This window comes from Lichenostomus cassidix, chromosome 1 (assembly GCF_008360975.1).
Source record: "Lichenostomus cassidix isolate B80296 chromosome 1, HeHo_3.0, whole genome shotgun sequence".
In the NCBI taxonomy this organism is placed as follows: domain Eukaryota; kingdom Metazoa; phylum Chordata; class Aves; order Passeriformes; family Meliphagidae; genus Lichenostomus; species Lichenostomus cassidix.
The window spans coordinates 1,192,583-1,211,912 of NC_139479.1; the positions used below are offsets into that span (position 1 = coordinate 1,192,583).

Below are 19,330 nucleotides of genomic sequence, written 5' to 3' on the forward strand. Positions count from 1 at the left end.
GTTTGAGGATATTTTAGCACCATATTCCCTGGCTGTTCTGTATCTCCCAGGATTTTTATCCCTGATGCCCAAAGACGGGGTTAAATTGGGAATAACTGCAGGAAAGCAGTCAGGTGGGATGCTGCAGTCAGAACTCTGGGCCTTCAGTCCCATAATTAAGGTAGAAAATAATCAGCCTTTCTAGATTGGTGAAATAATTGACAGCTTGGGGGTGGTTTAGCTGGAAAGGCCAAATTCCACCCCATGGAATCCCCAAAGTGGCAGGTTATGCCATGGAACATCCACCATGTATCATTCCCCGAGAAAAATACACAGTTTTCTTCTTGAAACAGCAAAATAAACATTAGAATTCCTTAAATTTGGGGTTTTCATCCTGAAATTCCTGAATTCCTCCCCTCTGTTTCCAAAGTTGAAGCAACCCCTGCTTTCTTGGATCGAATCCATGAGCAGAATGAGTCCTGCCTGGTGCTAAGATTCTATTCCCTGCTAAGATTCTATTCCCTTGCCTGTCATTTCTGTAGCAGTTTCCTTCTCCCTGTGCTGCAGCAAAATGGGAATTCTATTCCTGCCTGCCCTTTGGAAGCTCAGTGGGAGTTTGATGTAATGTTGCTCTTTATTCCCATCAAAAACTGATTTCCCCTTCTGAGGTCATCCCCTCCCATCTAAAGAAACTTTCAGTTCTTCAAGTCTTTATTAGATTTTATTTCCCTGTTTTATTCCCTGCAACAAAAATTGGGAATTGTGCCTAGAAACGAGGCTTTGGGAATAACCATGGGAACGAAATTTTTTCTATTTGCACAGAAAAAACCCCAACAATACCAAAGGGTTTTTCAGTCTCCTGTTTCCAGCAGATTCCAAATAGATTTGGGCTACTTCCTTGGAAAAGGGAAGGTTGGGAAGGACTTGGAGCAACCTGGGATAGTGGATGTTGTCCCTGCCATGGCAGGGGTGGGGTGGGATGAGGTTTAAGGTCCCTCCTAACCCAAACCAGTCTGGGATTCTGGGATTCTGTGCAGTGTTGTCCCTGGGAATTCTGTTTGGCAAAACCCTCAGCTGCAGGGATTTCTGCACCAGCATCAGCAGCTCATCCCACAAAACCTCTGTGCCCAGCAGGTGACATCACCCTCTGATGTCACCATCAAACCTCTCTGATTCCACAGGAATTTCCCTGCCCAATCCTGAATTCCCTGGGCACTGGAGCTCCTGGTGCCCTCTGTCCTCACTGCTGTCTCCCCACCCTGCAGATTCCTGACACTTGGCAGCTGCCACTGGATTCCTTTCCCAGGAGGATGAAGCCTTCCTGGAAAAGAAGGATGTGTAACCTCAGAATGATCTTGAATGATCTCACTTGAAGGATCTCCGTTTTTTATATGTACAGCAAAGTATCTGAGCGTTGATTGATGCAATAAAAAAGCCTTTGTTAAAAAAATAAATTGGGCTGCTGCTTCCTTAAAGGATTGGAGCTGCAGGGGAGGCATTTGGGAAGGATCAGCTGCAAGGAGGTGGCTGGCATGGAACAGGAAAACACTCTGGAGGGAAAAATTGAGGAGGAAAATGCTCTGGATCCATCCTGGGATGGTCCAAAATTCATGGAGTGATGGAAGGAAGTGGAGAGAGCTCAGTGCAGCTTCTGCAGAGCAGCTGCTTCCTGCAAGGATCAGTCTGTGAATTCTCCATGGGAACCTCATGGACAAACCCAGGAGAGGAGCTTTTCCAGGCACTCTGTGCAGCCAGGACTTCTTGGATCCATGGAAATCACAGCATCACCTTCATGGAAGGAGGTTTATCCTGAGAACTCTCTGGTTCCCTGTTTTCTGCTCAGCCTGGGGTTGGCTGTTCCTCTGCAGTGACACCAAATCCTGGAGGATAACTTGCTCATGGAGTCCTGGAATGGTTTGGCTTGGAACAGAGCTAAAACCACCTTGTTCCATCCTTCCACTTTCCCAGGCTGCTGCAAACCCCAGCCTGGCCTTGGACACTGCCAGGGATCCAGGGGCAGCCACAGCTTCTCTGGGAATTCCTGGCTCCAGAGCAGATTCAGGTTCATCACCAGAGAAATGCAGAAATTCAGCAATAAAGGCTCAGGTGTGGCAGTGCCTCAGGTACCTTTGCCTTCACATTTCCGATCACATTTCCATTCCAAAGCACTTTCTAAACCCTTCTGGAAGTGAAGGAGCAGCAGGAATCTGCCAGTGGAGTGGGGAAAGGAGGGAAGAGGAGGTTGGAGAAGCCCTGGGACTGCTGTGGTTCCTCAGCCCTCACCTGATTTGGGAGTGCAGGGATGCTCAGGGAGCTCTGGCTCTGCTGGAATCACTCCCTGCAACTGCAGGGCTATTGAAAATCTCACTTTTCCTGCTGTCTCCTTGGAGACTGGAGAGCAAAAGCAGCACAGAAAGTCATTCCCAGCACAGAGAAATATCCTGCTGTGCAATATTCTGCTGTATCCTGGAGAAATATCCATGCTGTGGCAGCCTCTGATTCCACAGGCTGAGGAATTCCCAGAATCCCAGGTAATCCAGCAGTTCTCCTCTATCCCCACCTGTGCATTCTGAGGTGAATTGGGTGGGAATTGAATTCAGTCAGGGAGAACAGCCTGGGACTCACCTCCCTCCAAGGCTGCTGAGGGAAACCCAGGAATTTTGTGGAGCCACAGCCCAGAGCTGCCCAGGGAATTAATGCTCTTTTTTTGCCCCTGGTTTGGATAGAGAGGGGAGGAGCTGGGAGGAGTCTCCTCAGAAATCCTCCAAATTATCACCTTTATGCCTCTGCAGCCAAATGGAAAATTCTTTGCAGGTGAAGACTTCAAATCTGGTCCAACCTGATTTTTAGAATCCCAGATTGGTTTGGGGTGGGAGGGATTTTAAGGATCATCCAGTGCCACCCCAGCCATGGCAGGGACACCTTCCACTGTCCCAGGCTGCTCCAAGCCCCAATGTCCAGCCTGGCCTTGGACACTGCCAGGGATCCAGGGGCAGCCACAGCTTCTCTGGGAATTCCATCCCAGGGCCTCCCCACCCTGCCAGGGAACAATTCCTTCCCAATATCTCATCCAGCCCTTCCTTCCTCCTGCTTGAGGCCATTCCTAAACTTCAGTGTAGCATCAGAGCTCAGCTATGCCCAGAGCTTGGGATGGGGATTATCCTATAATTCCTAATATAAGAATAGGTCTTCTCCAGTCTCATCCCTTCCCAAATGGAACCAATCCCTGCTCCCTGACATTCCAGGGAAGGGTTTGAGCTGTGCTGTCAGAGCTTCCAGGTGATTTTACCTTTGGGAATCCTGTGTGCCACAACTTGGACAGGAAAAAATGCTGACACTGGGGGGAGACAGCTGCTCAGCTTTGCTCCTTCAGGAACCAAGTGGTGACCTCGAATTCTGAAGGAATCCCAGAATTCCAGAATACCTGAGGTTGGAAAAGCCCTCCCAGCCCATGGAGGCCAAGCTGAGCCCAATGTCACCCAGCCCAGAGCACTGAGTCCTTGGAAACATAAAGGTTTTATGCTTACAAACACATTTAAAAGAGGAATAGAGAATTCAATTCAATTTATTGAGGGAGAGGAGGCAACAAGGATGGAGAGCTTTGGAATGCTCAGTGAATCCCAGAATCACCAATGTGGGAAGAGTCCTTCAGGATCACCCAGTGCCACCATCACCCCAAGCCATGTCCCCAAGGGCCACATCCACATCTACAACAGCAGGGGATCTTCACAGGAACCTCTTGTAGAAATTCCCATCCCAAAAAATGAGCCAGGTCACACTCTGGTGCCTCCAGAACTGCAGAACTCCCCTGTTCCATAAAATTCTCTTTTCCAAAGCACTGTTCAGGCTGCACATCCCTTGCACAGGTCTGTCACTGTTTCTGATATTGTTGTTGTCACCAGACAGAAAATAAAAGGATTATTGGCTTTTAAACTTGCAGCATTTGCACCTTTGGGGCTCCTTTGATTCACATGAAGGCTGGGTGGTTTTAAAAGCTGAAATCCTCATGGAGTGATGAGGAAAGGAGCTGCTGGGATTTTAAGGGAAACAAATGAAACTCTGCCGAGTTCTGAGGTGACTCAAGTGCTGCTGGGATGGGGAGCTCAAGGCTGAGGGGTGTCTGTGCTCCTTCAGGTGAAAAATCAGCCTTCAGCAGGACAGTTGGGGCATCAGACCTTGGCTGAGATGAGCTCAGCTTAATTTTAGTGACACTTTTAGTCTGAGATTTGTGCCAGTCAGCCCAGCCTGGGGCTGGAGGGAGGCACAGCTCACCCCAGGGCCTCCCAGGCAAACAATTCTGGTATTTCCTTCCCCACTTTCCCACCTCCCTCAGCAATTCCACCTGCTTTTTCCTTGCTCTGCTTTGCTCAGGAAAACTGCAAATGTTCTGTGTGGGGAAAATCTTTCATAATTCCCTGGAATCCCAGCTCCAGTCTGCCAGAATTGCTTCCAAGGATGCATTAACTTGTTGCATCCTCTGATTACAGCATCTCTGAAATAGTTAATTAGTTACTATTTATTAACTGTGTATTAACCTCAGCCTTCAAGGTTAGTGGGGAACTGATGGACCTCACGTTGGGAGTTGGAATATCCTGAGGGAGTTGGAATATCCTGAGGGAATTGGAATATCCTAGGGAACTGGAATATTCTGAGGGAATTGGAATATCCTGAGGGAGTTGGAATATCCTGAGGGAATTGGAATATCCTGAGGGAGTTGGAATATCCTGAGGGAGTTGGAATATCCTGAGGGAGCTGGAATATCCTGAGGGAGCTGGAGTATCCTGAGGGAGCTGGAATGTCCTGAGGGAGTTGGAATGTCCTGAGGGAACTGGAATACTCTGAGGGAATTGGAATATCCTGAGGGAATTGGAATATCCTGAGGGAATTGGAATATCCTGAGGGAACTGGAATATTCTGAGGGAATATCCCTGGGAAGGGAAGGAACCCCCAGGGATCATCCATCCAAGCCATGGCCAAACCCCTGAGGAATGTCCCCTCAGTCTCTCCAGCTGGATATTCCAGGTATATATTGCAGGTATTCCTCAGCTGCTCCTCCTGTGTCCCTCCAGACCTTTCCCCATCCTCTGGACACTCCAAGAGCTTTGGATCTCTTTTCCATTGCAGCACCACATGGAAAACAGCCCAATGTCCACCCCACGAGTCTGTGGGGACACCTCAGGTGAAGTTTCCCAAACTGGAGTTGTTTTCCCCCTGGATTTGCTCCAAGGGCCATTTTTGCCCAGGGACTGGGAGGTGGCACAGCCCACAGCACTCCCCAGGTATGTTTTGGCTTTGAAACTGGTTTGTTTTGGCTGCTGGAGCAATTCCAGCATGTCTGGGCTCAGCTGGACCTGAGCTCAGCGTGGAGCAGTTTGGGATAATCACAGCTGATAACAGGAATTCCTGGCAGCTGCTCCAGGTTATCCCACAGCAGTGAGCTCCTCCTGTGCTCCTGCAGAGGGAAGGTTTGTTTGGGGCACAAATGAGTGATTAGGCTTTTATCCATGTGCATTTCCACATGGCAGCCATTCCTCCTGGAGCAGAGGAGGCTTTGGATCAGAGAGAGCTCCTGGAAATGTCCATCAGTGCAGCATCCCTGCAAGGCTGGTCCCAGTCTGTCCCAAGGCTGGGACGTGGCTGCTTCCTGTTGATCCCTAGGAACACAGATGGGTGACTCTCCTTTTTGATTATCCCTTTTTTTTTCCTGTGGACTTCCTGCTGCTTGGCTTTGCTGCCCAGTGCATGGGTGACTCTCCTTTTTGATTATCCCTTTTTTTTTCCCTGGACTTCCTGCTGCTTGGCTTTGCTGCCCAGTGCCTCAGCTCCCAGTGCTGTGGCCCTTTTGCAGTCCCCCAGCTCTATTTGATCTGCTCTGACTCATTTCTCTGCCCTAAACTCAGCTTATTCCCAGCCTGGTGCTTCTCAGGGATGTCAGGAGGCTCTGAGCCAAGCAATACCAAATGGCAGCTCCTGGCAGTGGAGTTGGAGTCACAGAAGTGAGTCTGGGCCTCGTGTTGGTGCTCTAAACCAGGTTTATTATTTTGCTTTTCTCACACAGACCATCATTTGTGAGCTCCCTCTTCTTTCCAAGCCTTTTCCTCTCCCACGTGGGCCCTGCAGGAAGAAATCCCAAGGAATAAGTCTGCAGGGAAAGAGGATGAGCTTGGAGTGATGTCTCCTGGATTTCCATTCCTTCTCTGTGGGCTCCACTTTGCCTGCTCACTCACAAAAGCTCTCATCCCAGAATCCCAAATCATCCAGCATGGGGGAGACCTCCAGGACCATCCAGTCCCACCACAATCACCCCTAAATTATGTCCCCAAGTGCTTTTGGCCCAGGGTGGCAGAAAGCTGTCAGGACTGAGGACTTGAAAATGAGTTAGGCCACTCATTGCAGACTTGCTGCAAGAGCTGGAGGGAAAAGAAATGTTTGTGGGGTTTTTTTTTTCCATGAAGATGAGGCTTGGAGAAGCATTTAGGAATCATTAGTCAATGAAACATGATGGAAATTGGGGTGATTTGCATTCCAGCTCAGCAGAGGGACATCTGTGGCAGCTTCTCCCCCAACATTTGCATCTGCTCTGCCTCTTGTCCTTATGCAAAGAACATTTCATCCTTTTCTTCCACATTTTAGAGAGAATCTCCACACACACACACACATTCCTGAGTGGGACCAGAGCTTTGCTTGGCTTTCCTGCAGTGATCAAGTGCCCTGAGCCTCCTGCTGACAAACCTAATCAAATAATAGGAATTTCAACCCTGCTGAGGAGCTGGGATGTTATTTTAAGGGCTCTTGACTAAGGTGCTGCTGTTGGGTAACATCCTCCCATTAACTTGAGTCAGATGTCCAAGGAATTGCTTGTCATCCCAAATTACCAGTTGAGTCACAACTGGATGAGCCACAATATTTGCCTTCCCCACGAAGGGTTATGGGGTTTTGTGGAAAACATGGGCTGTAATTATCCTATACAGCAGCAGAGGGGGAGTGCAGGAAAGACAAGGACTCGTGTTGGAGGGGTTTCTGTGAAATCCCAAAGTTCCTTGGCTTTCAGACTCAGCTCTTTTTCCTGCCCACACATGTCCATCCTCATTAAATGGGATTGGGGAGAAAAGTTTTGCCAGGCCTCAGCCTCCCAGAGGGAAGGAGTTTCACAAAGCTTCCCCAGCCCTCTTCAGGAAAAGGAGATTGTTCTGGTTTTCTCTTGTTTTTGGGAAATTGGCAGCAAACACTTCCTCTTTCCTAATGCTTGTTTCCATCAAATCCTTCCTGGGGGCTTCACCCTCCTTTTCCCAAAGAATACAAACCAGGAAAAACAATTCCTGTGATACAAATTGCTTCCTTTGGATAATTCCTTGGTACTAAAGTGATAGAAAGCAGGTGATTGGAGTTGTCCAGCCTGGAGAAGAGAAGGTTCTGGGGAGATCTTAGAGCTTTTCCAGAGCCTAAAGGAGCTCTAGGAGAGCTGGAGAGGGACTGGGGACAAGGGATGGAGGGACAGGACACAGGGGAATGGCCTGAAGGTGGAGGAAGGAAGGGTTAGATGGGATATTGGGAAGGAATTGTTCCCTGGCAGGGTGGGGAGGCCCTGGGATGGAATTCCCAGAGAAGCTGTGGCTGCCCCTGGATCCCTGGCAGTGTCCAAGGCCAGGTTGGACATTGGGGCTTGGAGCAGCCTGGGACAGTGGGAGGAGGGTGGAACAAGATGAGTTTTAAGCTCCTTCCACCCCAGACCATTCCATGACTCTGTTATCCCATTCCTAGTCCCACAGGCTGTGCTGTGTCAGGGATGGCAGGACACACCTTTCCATGGAACAAATGTGCAAACAGCCTGGAGCCCACAGCTCCTGAGCCCTGGCACCAAATCCCAGCCAGGCAGCAGAGCCAGCACTCTGATCCCTTCAGCTTTGGGCTTCTCCTGCTTGCTGGGAATCCAGAGCAGAGCTGGGATTGGTGCTGTGTGGCTGGAGCTGCTCCCTGTCCCCAGGAGCTGCCAGCAGGGCAGGGCAGGGCAGCAGTCAGTGGGCCAGGGGTGGCAGCAGCCATGGTGTCCCAAGCAGTGCCAAGTGCTGTGCAATCCCTGCCTTTCCCCGGAGGCACCACAGCTATTCCTTTCCTCATTCTCACCTCACACCACTCCGAATCCATCGGCACTGCCTGGGAGGAGCAGTGAGGGAGCTGGGAAAGGAGCTCAGTGTGGAGCAGAGGAGCTCAGGGGAACCTCATTGCTCTGCACAACTCTGACAGGAGGGGCAGGGAGGGGGTCAGGCTGTGCTGAGTGTCCCAAGGGAAAGGAGGAGAGGAAATGGCCTCAGATTGCACCTGGGAGGGTGAGATTAGGGATTAGAAACACTTTTTTCCCTCACAGAGTGGTCAGGCACTGCAATGAGTTGCCCATTCAGGGAGGTGGTGGAGTCCAAGTGTCCCAGAGGTGACTGGAGGTGGCCCTTGGGGACATGGTTTGGGGTGAGGATGGCACTGGATGATCCTGAGGATCTCTTCCCACCTGGGTGATTCTGGGATTCTGTGACTCTGGGATTTTCCTTTAGCCACAAAGGACCATCCCAGGTGTCCTTCTCCACAAGGAATTGAGGACAGTGAATCCTTTGTGCATCTCTGACCTCCAGCCATGGAGTTATTGGAATATTCAGAGACAGGATTTTACCAGTTTGAATATTTTGGATATTCTGGATAGCAGCCAACATTCCAGCAGATCAGCTGTTCCTGTGGCACTCAGATCCTAGTGTCCAGGAGCAGTCTGGATGTGTCCCTTGGGGACATGGTTTGGGTGATGCTGGTGCTGCTGGGGTGGCACTGGCTGATCCTGAAGGGCTCTTCCCACATGGATTATTCTGGGATAGTTAGTGGAGCAACTGCTGCCTCAAGACAATGGGAAATTATGTTCAGGGTTAGGATATCAGGACAAAAAAAAAAATCATTCCTACCCCTCTCCAGTCTGTCCCTTTCCCTCCCCTCCTCCTTCCCCATTCCCTGCTGCCTCCCTGATGTAAAACACAAGCACATGTTCTTGCTGAGGAATCTGAAGCTGAGAAAAGCTGATTGTTTTTCTTTTCCTATTCACATCTCAGCTCTGGAGAATGAAATCTGTGGATTCTTCTGAAGGTGGATGAGACTCCCTTGGTTCAGATCTCTCTCTGCCACAAAAATCCCCATTTCAAAGATTTCCACACCCAGGAGAAACACAGCACAGGTTTGTCTCTTTTGTGAATTATAACCTCTTTATGTTTTTAATTCTCTTAGAAATCCACAAGAAACACAGTAATGAGAACCACAATGTAAATTGGGAGCCACTTAAAAAAAATATAAAGAAAATGTTCAACGAACTTGGAAAAATGCAGTTGAAAAAATACCACTTTGCATCCCTCAGTATGTCTTGTACTCAATTCCATGAGAAATCATTGGATTTCTCCAATTAATGGCATGGGGAAGGAAAATCTGCCTCACTGAGGTACCAGATTTTATCCTGAGAGGCTGAATCCATGCCTTAAAGCCTAATAAACCACCAATTGCTGGGAACTTCCCTTTCAGGGAGATTCCTCCTACCTATCCCTGAGCAGTTCCTTGCAGACTGGTGGGAATGAAGAGTTTGGGGTTGACAACCACTGAGCTGGCACCTGATTTTAGGGGGAAAACATGAATTTCTCATTTTTACCAGATTTTGATGTGTCTGCAGTGGGAAAATCACTTGGAATTCTTCAGCCTTACTCAATTCCCTGCTCAGGAGCAGATTCCCCCTTGGGGTCAAAGACAGACTTGACCTATGGAATTCATTTTCCAGCCCTTGGATGTAAATTCTTGTGAGGGAATTGATATCCAAGGCATCATCTCATGACTCCCATAGCAGGAATTTGCCACAAGGGTGGTGAAACTGGATTTTTGGCCCATTTTTGTGTGAATTAACTGTCCCTTCCTGGATCAGTCATAACCCAGATCCACCTGAAATGAAACATTTGGATTGCAAATTCTCTCTTTTTTTAGTGTTCTTTTAATATTTGTTTTTATCCTTAATAAATGCATGTTGGGAGCAGAACCTGACAGGGATAATCCTGCTGGAATTACTGATTTTGCAGAGGGCACATTGAAAGGCCTGATTGTGGCCTGAGGTTTCCCAAAAAAACTCATTCATAGATCTCACTATTAAAAAAATGGGATGTAAAGCATGGAAAGAACTTCCTGGAGGGAATTATTCCCTAATTCTTTTGGTGCAAATCCTATTTTCTGGGATAGATTGGGAATTCTCTGCCCCAATCCTACAGAAATGCCATCAACCACCACATTTACCACTTACCCCTGAACAGAGTCCCTATTAATGGAGCAATTAGGATGGCAATTACCACTTAAATCCTAATTACCCAGTGCAGGGGTCATTATGTCATTAGCCTCCCAGTCACCACGTTGGAGATTCGAGCTAAAAATATCACAAACCCTTTATTTGAAAATGCCAAATAAAAACCATCGTGAAATACAGAACATCATGAAATACACAGCAACAGTAGGATTTTTTTACTGCTGTATTGTATTACAGCTAAAATTAAGTTTGGAATCCAATATTTTATTTTTACCTAAATTAAATGTTTTGTAGGTTTAATTTTTTTTTTTCCAAAACCAATGCTCTGCAGGGAATTTGGTTCTCTCCCAGTCTTACACAAAGTGACAAAGATTAGGATTCTTTTTCTAACCAATACCATCCCCAGCTGAAATAATCTCTTCTCCCTCTTGCTGGCTGATGAATTCCTGAGCATGAGCTAAAATCCCAAGCCAAAGTTGTATTTCTGGTGACAAAAATCCTTTCCAAAAGTGCAATTTTAGCTCTGCTGGAACCAACAGAGAAAAACTTGCCCAAATTACAAGTGGCCTTGGGATGGAAATAGAAAAAGGTGGAAAATTTAGAAAATAAGACAAATATTAGGAGCTTTAAACTCCTCAGAACAGAAGCAGTACAAGAGCTGGTGGTTTCCTACTAAACCAGGGAGAGACTTTGTGCAAATTATTGGAATTTGGGGTTCAGGATTAGGAATTCTTATCACCTTCCCCATCACATTTATGGCTTCTGCCTCCTCACAGCCACGATTTCAGGTGGAAACACTGAACATTCCTTGCTGGATTCTGCAGCATCAGGATTTCTTTAGGAACTGGAGCTTTTTATCAGTGTGGTTGAAACTGTGGAGGCAAAGCTGCATCTCCCTGGGGTGAGGAGGGAAAACCAGAAGGGAAAACTCCAAGGGGTTGGGACAGAGTGGCTGGGAAGGGGACAAAGCCACCTCAGGGGATTCAGGGGACCTGAGTGGTCAGGATTTGGTTTTCCTTTTCCCTTTGGAATGTGCAGAGGGAAGGACTCAGCTCACCCCACCTGCAGGTGAAGGTGTGAGCAGGAATGGGAATGTCAGAGTTCTTTCATCCCACCAGCAGGGAATTTGGTTTTGGAAGCTCAGTTTGCCCTTCCCTGTGAAATTCAACTTCCAGCCTGGCATTTCCTTGCAGCAGCTGATGCTGCAGGAGGTGAAATCCCTGCCCAGAACCTGGAGGGGGTGATGGATGGATGAAATATGGATCTCCTCAAGGAATGAGGCACCTCAAAAACCTGGATCTCCCCATGGAATGAGGCACCTCTGAATCCTGGATTTCCACATGGAATGAGGCATCAATGAAACCTGCATCTCCTCAGAAAATGAGGCACCTCAGAAACCTGGATCTCCTCAGGGAATGAGGCACCTCAGAAACCTGGATCTCACATGGAATGAGGCACCTCAGAAACCTCCATCTCCTCAGAAAATGAGGCACCTCTGAATCCTGGATTTCCACCTCTGGTGCCTGATGCTGTTGCATGGACAAATGGAGAAACTGGGTGTGCAAAGCAGGAATTCTCAGAGCTGCTGCAAGTCAGGCTGGAATCTCCTCTCAGTGCTGGCACAGCAGGAATTGGATCCAATTTGGGATGGTGCCACCTGAGCCCTTCTGGAAAACAGCCAGCTGGGCAGAAGGGACAAACCTGGAAGCTGCAAATGTTGTTTGTACCTTGAAACACCTCCTGTTTCCCAGCTGAGCAGCAGCAATGGGAATGTGGCTGCTGGCAGCAGGAATTGCAGCTCCCAGCTCTGACAGAGCCAACACAGCAGGGAAACCACAGGAGCTGAATCCAAAACCAACTCCAATCCCTAATTTGCCTCTGCTGGAGCCACAATATTCACCTGTCCAAAAAAGGAGAGGTCTCTGCTGGAAAGATGAGACTCTGGAATTGTCAAGGACAAGTGTGGAAAGCCAAGAGGGTGGTTTGGATTTCATCTTGGATATCAGCTGGAAGTAGCAGCCTTGGAATAGTTCTGAGGAGATCAGGCTTTGGAAGCTCCCTCCAAGGATGTGGATCACATGGAATAAATAAATTCCAGGCAGATGGATTGGCCCAAACAGTGGCAAAACCTCATAATGAGAACCACACATCATGGCAGGAAAGGAGACAGGAAACACAGGGAGAGAAAAACATCACAGTAGCAAAATGTGAAGTTCCAGACAGAGTAAAAACCTGTGGGAGGAGAATTAGGAAATAATCCTTCCTATAAAGTTATTGGGAATTTTTTTTTTCAATCAGTAACAATGAGCAAACACACAAAGGAACACAGAGGAGGCTGAGTGGAACCCCCAACATTCACCCCCCAGACTCACAGTTTTATAGGATTTCATAGGATTTTTACTCCTATAACCAAATGCCTCAAAGTTCTCACAGTATCTGCCCCACTCATCTCCAACCATTCAGATTTGCAGACTCCAGAGCTTTTCCCAATGAATTCTTGGACCAAGTGTAGCAAGCTGGAACCCTCCAGCAGCATTTGCCTCTCCACATCTCCCATCCTGCATTCCAGGGCTCTGCAGGGCATGGACTGAGCATTCCTGAGCCCTGTGGGGACCTGCAGAAGACACCCCAAAACTGCAGCACCCCCTTTGCTGCTGTAACCACCTGGGCAAGCAGCAGCAGCTCCATGGAATTCCCAGATCCACAGGGATCCATGTGGAAGAGCTGCTGAGAAATGCATGACCACTGTCCAAAACCTGCTGCAGACCAGGCAAATCCAAGTCCAATGTGTGCCTCCAGATCCTTGAAATAACTTAACTTTCATTCCTCCTGGAATGGACATGGATCCTCATCCCTTTCCCATCATTTGAGGCTGCAGTGGCTGCTTCTGCTGGCACAGTCCCAGCCAGGGCTCACTGGCACCCAAATAAATTAGGGAATAAAGAATACCAGGAAGCAGGAACAGAGACGTTGTCCCAGCTGGACACAGCAGCAAAGGAAGGGTGATCCCTTCTCCCGAGAGCCAAGCCATGAAAACATGATAGAACAGCCATGGAGGAGCAGCCATTCCAGCAGGGAATTCATCTCCAGCCTCTCATCCAAAGCTGGAGCTGGAATAACCCAGGTTTCACTCCAGTGCCTCCCCAGCTGCACAGGGAGCCTCCACAGGAGCTGTGTCTGTCCTGGCACAGCTCCCCAGGAAGGAAAACCATCCCTGGCTGGGCTGAACAGCAGGAAAACAAAACCAAACCATCTTCACACATCCCTGAGGGCTGAATTGACACTCAGCCCCTCCATCCCAGGGGTGGTTTTGCCATCCTGCCTGTGCAGCTCCAGGAAGGCAGAGCTGTTGATGATGACAAAGGTGTCCTTGCTGTCCTTCCCTGGCAGCTCCAGCTGGCTCCTGGCAGAGCTCAGCTTCCCGGAGTACAGATAATCCATGTAGTTCTCGGGCTTGCTGGAGACAATGTTGCTGAGCATCATCACGAAGAGCAGGAAGCCGAAGAAGCCCACGATGATGAGGATGTAGAAGGAGGCCATGATCTCCTCCTGCAGCTCCAGGGCAGGGTTGCTGTAGTTGTTGAACCTCAGGGCTTTTTTCTGCTCCACGAAGGTGTGGAGCAAACTGGGCAGAGAGCTGCTGTTGGTGTGGTTGCTCAGAGCCATCGCAGCTGCCATGCCAGGAGCCAAACCTGAACAAAACAAAGCCAAAAATTAGTGATTAGCTGAGCTCAGGGCCTTCACACCATTCCCTCTGCTCTGCTCTGGGGATTCTGCATTTGGGATGTTCAGCTGGAGGAGCCTGAGGGCAAAGCTCACCTGAGGGAAGCTCTGATTTCTGCTCTGGGACAGGGACAGGATCCTGGCTGGAGCTGGCCAGGGCAGGTTTAGGGGGATATTTAGGGAAAGGTTGTTCCCCCAGAGGGTGCTGGCACTGCCCAGGCTCCCCAGGCAATGGGAACATTCCCAAAACTGCCAGAGCTCCAGGAGCCTTTGGACAGCACTGCCAGGGATGCCCAGGCTGGCATTGCTGGGGTCTGGGCAGGGCAGGGGTAGCACTGGATGATCCTGTGGGTTTATTCCCACTCAGGACATTCCATAATTCCATCCTCCAGCTGCAAATCTGACAGGCAGACAGCCACACTGGAATCCAGTGGCAAGTCAGGGCAGGAATTCAGGGAATCCAAAGCTGGGCTGTCTGCATGGAAAACAGGAATTTCCATGCACACAGAAATCCTCCAGGCTGGATTTGTTGTGTGGGTGATGCAGAATCCAAGTCAGAAAAGCAGAATAATGCTGCTAATTCCAGGGATTATCTCAATGGAAATGGGATGAAAAGTAACAACACAAAGAGGAGAGGAAATCAGTACTGGGATTGTCACAGAATCATGAATGGTTTGGGTTGAGAGGGACCCTAAATCCCATCCAGTGCCACCCCAGCCATGGCAGGGACACCTTCCACTGTCCCAGGCTGCTCCAAGCCCCAGTGTCCAACCTGGCCATTTATATATATTATATCCATAAATATAAATAAATATATATATAAAATCCCTCGTGTGGCTGGGATGGTCTGAACATCCTGGATGAGTAAGGATGGCCATTCCTGGAGAGGTTTCCTCCTTCTCTTAGCCATCCCCTGCTAATGGGTGTGTTTATCCTGCAGCCTCTGACTGCTCTGCCTGGAATCTCCTCATGCCCAAATCACACTGTGGGGAGGCTGGGGGATCCAGGATTGGGGGGAGCTACAGGAAAAACGGGAGCTGGGGATGTTCCAGGGGAATTCAAGGAATTCCAGTAGCTGAGGGGGTGTGGGATCATGTGGCTCAGGTAAAGCTTGGAGCTAAATGGGATTTTTTTGTCTAGATAGGAAAAACAGAAAGGCAAAATCCCTTCCTGATTCCAAGCAAACTGCTCCTGGATCATAGAACTCTTCCCTCTTCTCCTGCCCAATTTGGCTACATGAAATCATTGAATAATTTGGGGTGGAAAGGGATTTTAAAGATATCCCATTCCTCCTTCCACTGTCCCAGGCTGCTCCAAGCCCAATGTCCAACCTGGCCTTGGACACTGCCAGGGATCCAGGGGCAGCCACAGCTTCTCTGGGAATTCCATCCCAGGGCCTCCCCACCCTGCCAGGGAACAATTCCTGATTCCCAATATCCCTCTGGCAGTTTTAGCCATTCCCCCTGTCCTGTCCCCACACGCTCCTGTAAATCTTCTCTCCCCAGGGATTTGTCTGCTCTGCAATTCCTGCTCTCAGCCCTGCTCAGCAGTGAAATCCCTCAGGGTGTTCACCTCTCACAGGGCACAGCACCAGAAATGGGATTTATTCCTTGCCTCAACCCCAGGTGAAGGTTTTACCCTGGAAAAGATTGAAAACCCATTGTTTTTTCTGCTAAGATTTCCTCAGTTGTTGCCCCAAACCCCAAAGGAATTTCCTTTCTCTGCCCCTCCAGGCTGCTCTGCTCCATGAAAAGCACAAAGTTCAGAGATGAACTTTTGCTCCTTCCTCCTCTTGACAGATGGAATTCCAAATTTCCTGCAATCCTACCTCAAAAAAAACCCCACACAGCCCCTGCTCTGCCCACCCCCAAAATGATATTTATTTGCTGTCACACAAAGCTGAGACTGAGCTTTGGATGCTCCAATCCATGTTTTTTTATGGACAGTGACCCCTGGGGGTTTAAAATTGAATATAAAAGCCCATTTTTTTGACTTTCAGGTCCTCAGATTTTGTTTTCCAAGGAAAATGTTTTCTGCTCAGTGAAATGTTGGACAGGCACTTCAAATCTCAATATATATTAAAAAAATCCCTATATATACATGTATATTTTTAAAAATTCCAATACATAGATATTTTAAAAATCCCTACATATACATATATTTATATATTTTATATATATATTTAAAATCCCTACATATTTATATATTTATATATTATATATTTTTAAAATCCCTACATATTTATATATTCTTATATTACATATATATTTTTAATCCCTACATATTTATATATTTTTATATTATATATATATTTTGAAAATCCTACATATTTATATTTTTAAAACCCTTTATACATTTTCATAACCCTATATATATTTTAAAAAACCCTATATACATTTTTAAACCCTATATACAATTTTTAAAACTATATTTAAGAAAACCCTATATATATTTTTAAAATCCCTATATGTCTATTAAAAAATCCTATATATCATATTTTAAAAATCTCTACATATATATTTTTAAAATCCCTAAATATATATATATATATTTTTTAATCAATAAAACAACAAAAACCTCTGCAGCTGTGGCCATCACTGACCCATGTCCCCCTCCTCCTGTGCTCACAGAAATCATTTGGGAGGGAGAAAAATCCATTTCAGCTTCCCTCCTATGCAAAACACCACAGGAAAACAGCAGGAGAGGGAGAAATTCCCAGAAAATCATGAGAGCAACGAGTGGCAAGGAGCAGCAAGGGACAAGTGGCGCCTTGGGGGACAACTCTCAGCCACTCCTGGGATGCCACTGAGTGGCAGAAGTTGAGTTTTCACCCCAAAATGAGGGGAAAAAATGAAATTTAGCCGAGGATCTGCCTTTACAAACAGCTGAGGAAGGATTCGTGGTGCCTCTTGGGCAACTGCAGGTGTCCAGGAAAGAGCAAACAGGTTTTGTGGCCATAAATTGGGTGTTAATTGTCTGAGTGCAATTCGCAGACAGCGCTGGGGAGAGCTTGGGAGCATCGGGATCGGGTTGGGAAAAATCTCCAGGATCATCAGGCCCAACCTCTGAGCCATTCCCAGATTAATTAGGGAGGGATTAGGGTGGATTTGGGGTCAATATGAAGATCCTGGGATGTCCCAGCAGCTCTGTGCTTCTCCTTATCCCCCGGTATTGTATTAAACAGGTCAAAAATCAGCTTTTTCCCCCCACTTTTCAGCCCTTTCCCCACTGCTTTTCCACAGCCTGAGGATTTTTCTGACCCTTTTTCTGTGGGTGCAGAGGTGTGGTTCACATAAACCCACATCGAGCTGAAAGGGAGCAGAGTTAGATTAGATAGGAAGTTGGGAGAAATCCTTCTCAGAGAGGCTCTGGAATGGATTTCCCACGGAAAATCCACCTCTGGATCCTTGGAAATGTCCAAGGGCAGCTTGGATAGAGCTTGGAGCAGCCTGGAGGGTGGAAGATGTCCCTGGATGAGCTTGAATGTCCTTTCCAACCCATAAACAGGACCCAATCCATGCACACACACTAGTTTGCATCAATTTCTCCTCCCCTACACCCCCAAAACCGCATTAAACCCCAAAACCACAGCTCCGAACCCAACACCACATTTCGCTCAGTTTTTAAAAACCCCACGAACAACCGGAGCGCTGAACAGAGCTGATTTACAAGGCGAAAAACCCCACTAAACGCCCCCAAACCAATGAAACACCGAAGCGAATAATTAAAGCAGCATTACATATCATTAGCAGAGGAAATTGCAGACGCGCTGGCAGCATCCCTGGATGGTTTTATCTCCCGCTGCTCCCTCACCTGCAGAGCCGGCTCTGTCCTGCAGCTGCACCTCTTCCCTTCCCTTCCCTTCTCTTCTCCCCTCTGGCAGCTCAGCTTGGCTGCCCCGGGGATTTATTTAACTATTTAAGGAGCGGAGGGGAGGAGTGGCCTCCCCTGCCCGCCTGGGGATAATCACAGGTACGGGAGGGAGTGTCCGGGCAGGCGGGAACAGGAGAGCCCAGCCCGGGAGGCTCCAGCTCCAGGGGCTCCGGGAAAAGGGAAAAATGTGTGCCTCGAGCAGGCATGGCAGGAGGAGAACGTGGGTGAAGACTTAGATGTGCCAGCAGTGGGGAAAATGAGCCAGGAGAGTTGTTTTGGGAGAGTGAGGATGGTGGGCTTGGGGGAAATCGTGGTTGTTGGGCACAAATCCCCATAAGTTGTGGGTATTTTTAAACTCAGGGATGGTCAGAAATCTCAGGTTACCCCCTAGATATGTTGGGCTGTAGCTCCAGTTGGGAACAGGAGAGCACAGCCTGGGAGGCTCCAGAGGCTCTGGGAAAAGGAGTAAAATGAGTGCCTTGATCAGGCATGGCAGGAGGAGAACGTGGGTGAGGACTCAGGTGTGCTAATAGAGGGGAAAATGAGCCAGGAAAGTTGGTTTGGGATGCGTTTGTTGTTGGGTGAAAGAGGAGTTGGTGGGCCTGGGGGAATTTGTGGTTGTTGGTCATAAATCCCATAAATTGGGGTTATTTTCAAACTCAGAACGGTCAGATGGTCAGAAATCCCCTGTGCTCCCTCGATGTGTTGGGATCCTGCTGTCCCAGCAGAGGAATCATGGAACAGCCTGAGTTGGGATCAGGATCAGGGAGGATCAGGATCATCCCAGCTCCCTTCCCTGCCAGCCCCCAGCAATGCCCCCATCCCTACCCAGGCACACCTCCAGCCCTTCTGGAGAAAGGATGGGCAAGGAAAGTAGCCAGGAATAGGGAAGAGGATGCTGGATGAAGCAACCTCCCTATCTGAGCTCCCATCTTGCTGCCCCAGCCCCTTCCAGCCTGTTCTGCCAGCTGGGCAGGGGTGTTTTATCCCATTCATTGCCGGCAAAACAGCAGTTCCACCCCTTCCCGGCCAAATCCCCTCCAGGAGCACAGCAAACAGCAGCCAGCCCTTGCAACATCCCGGGTTGAACTGGGATTTGGAGCTCAGGCAGCTCCTGGCTGAGGTTGCAACCAGCACAGCTGAGGGAGGAGGAGAGCTCAGCTGGTTTTTCCTGGGAAGCAGGAGGGAGAAGTGGGAGCCTTTGGGAAGCAGCAGCAGCAGTTAAATCGTGGTCAGACACATTCCTAACCTGCCTGTGGCACTCAGCTCCTTGTTTCCCGTGTCCAATCTCCTCCTGGAGCACACAGAGCTTGAAAAGTCTCAGCAGCTCGTGAGTGAGTGAGTGAGCTCCACCTTTGGCTAACAAATGCAAAGTGGGAAGAAAAGCAGAAGCAGGGAGCTACTGCTTGGAGGGAAGGAGACCTGAGGGATCCCAGGGGGGAAGGAGAG

At 48.4% G+C, this 19,330-nt stretch overlaps 3 protein-coding genes across 11 annotated transcripts in view; 1 reads left to right on the forward strand and 2 right to left on the reverse strand.

Annotated features, from left to right (window-relative positions):
- Window positions 1–19,330, reverse strand: part of KCNE1 (potassium voltage-gated channel subfamily E regulatory subunit 1) — a 74,708-nt gene that overhangs the window by 35,495 nt on the left and 19,883 nt on the right. The gene's annotated exons all lie outside the window — the stretch shown is intronic.
- SMIM11 (small integral membrane protein 11) overlaps window positions 1–19,330 on the forward strand; it is a 30,576-nt gene that overhangs the window by 6,838 nt on the left and 4,408 nt on the right. For 2 of the 7 annotated variants that reach the window (XR_014855413.1, XR_014855407.1), the window contains exon 5: window positions 9,066–9,187. The gene's annotated coding sequence lies outside the window, so the exon portion shown is untranslated. Of the gene's footprint in view, window positions 1–1,160; window positions 1,434–1,455; window positions 6,736–9,065; window positions 9,321–19,330 lie in introns of those variants that run through there. The other 5 variants (XM_085076698.1, XM_085076280.1, XM_085076612.1 and 2 more) reach the window with 4 other exon arrangements.
- On the reverse strand, window positions 11,586–18,537 carry SMIM34 (small integral membrane protein 34). Of its 2 annotated transcripts, none has more exons than XM_085075676.1 (3): window positions 17,748–18,537; window positions 11,800–13,977; window positions 11,586–11,743 (listed from the first exon to the last, which is right to left on the reverse strand). In XM_085075676.1, the coding sequence occupies exons 1-2, from the start codon at window positions 17,785–17,787 to the stop codon at window positions 13,541–13,543; spliced, it is 477 nt and encodes a 158-aa protein (XP_084931802.1). In that variant the 5' UTR covers window positions 17,788–18,537; the 3' UTR covers window positions 11,586–11,743; window positions 11,800–13,540. The 2 variants fall into 2 exon arrangements, with proteins under 2 accessions (XP_084931802.1, XP_084931888.1); XM_085075762.1 differs by having other exon boundaries at window positions 17,822–18,230.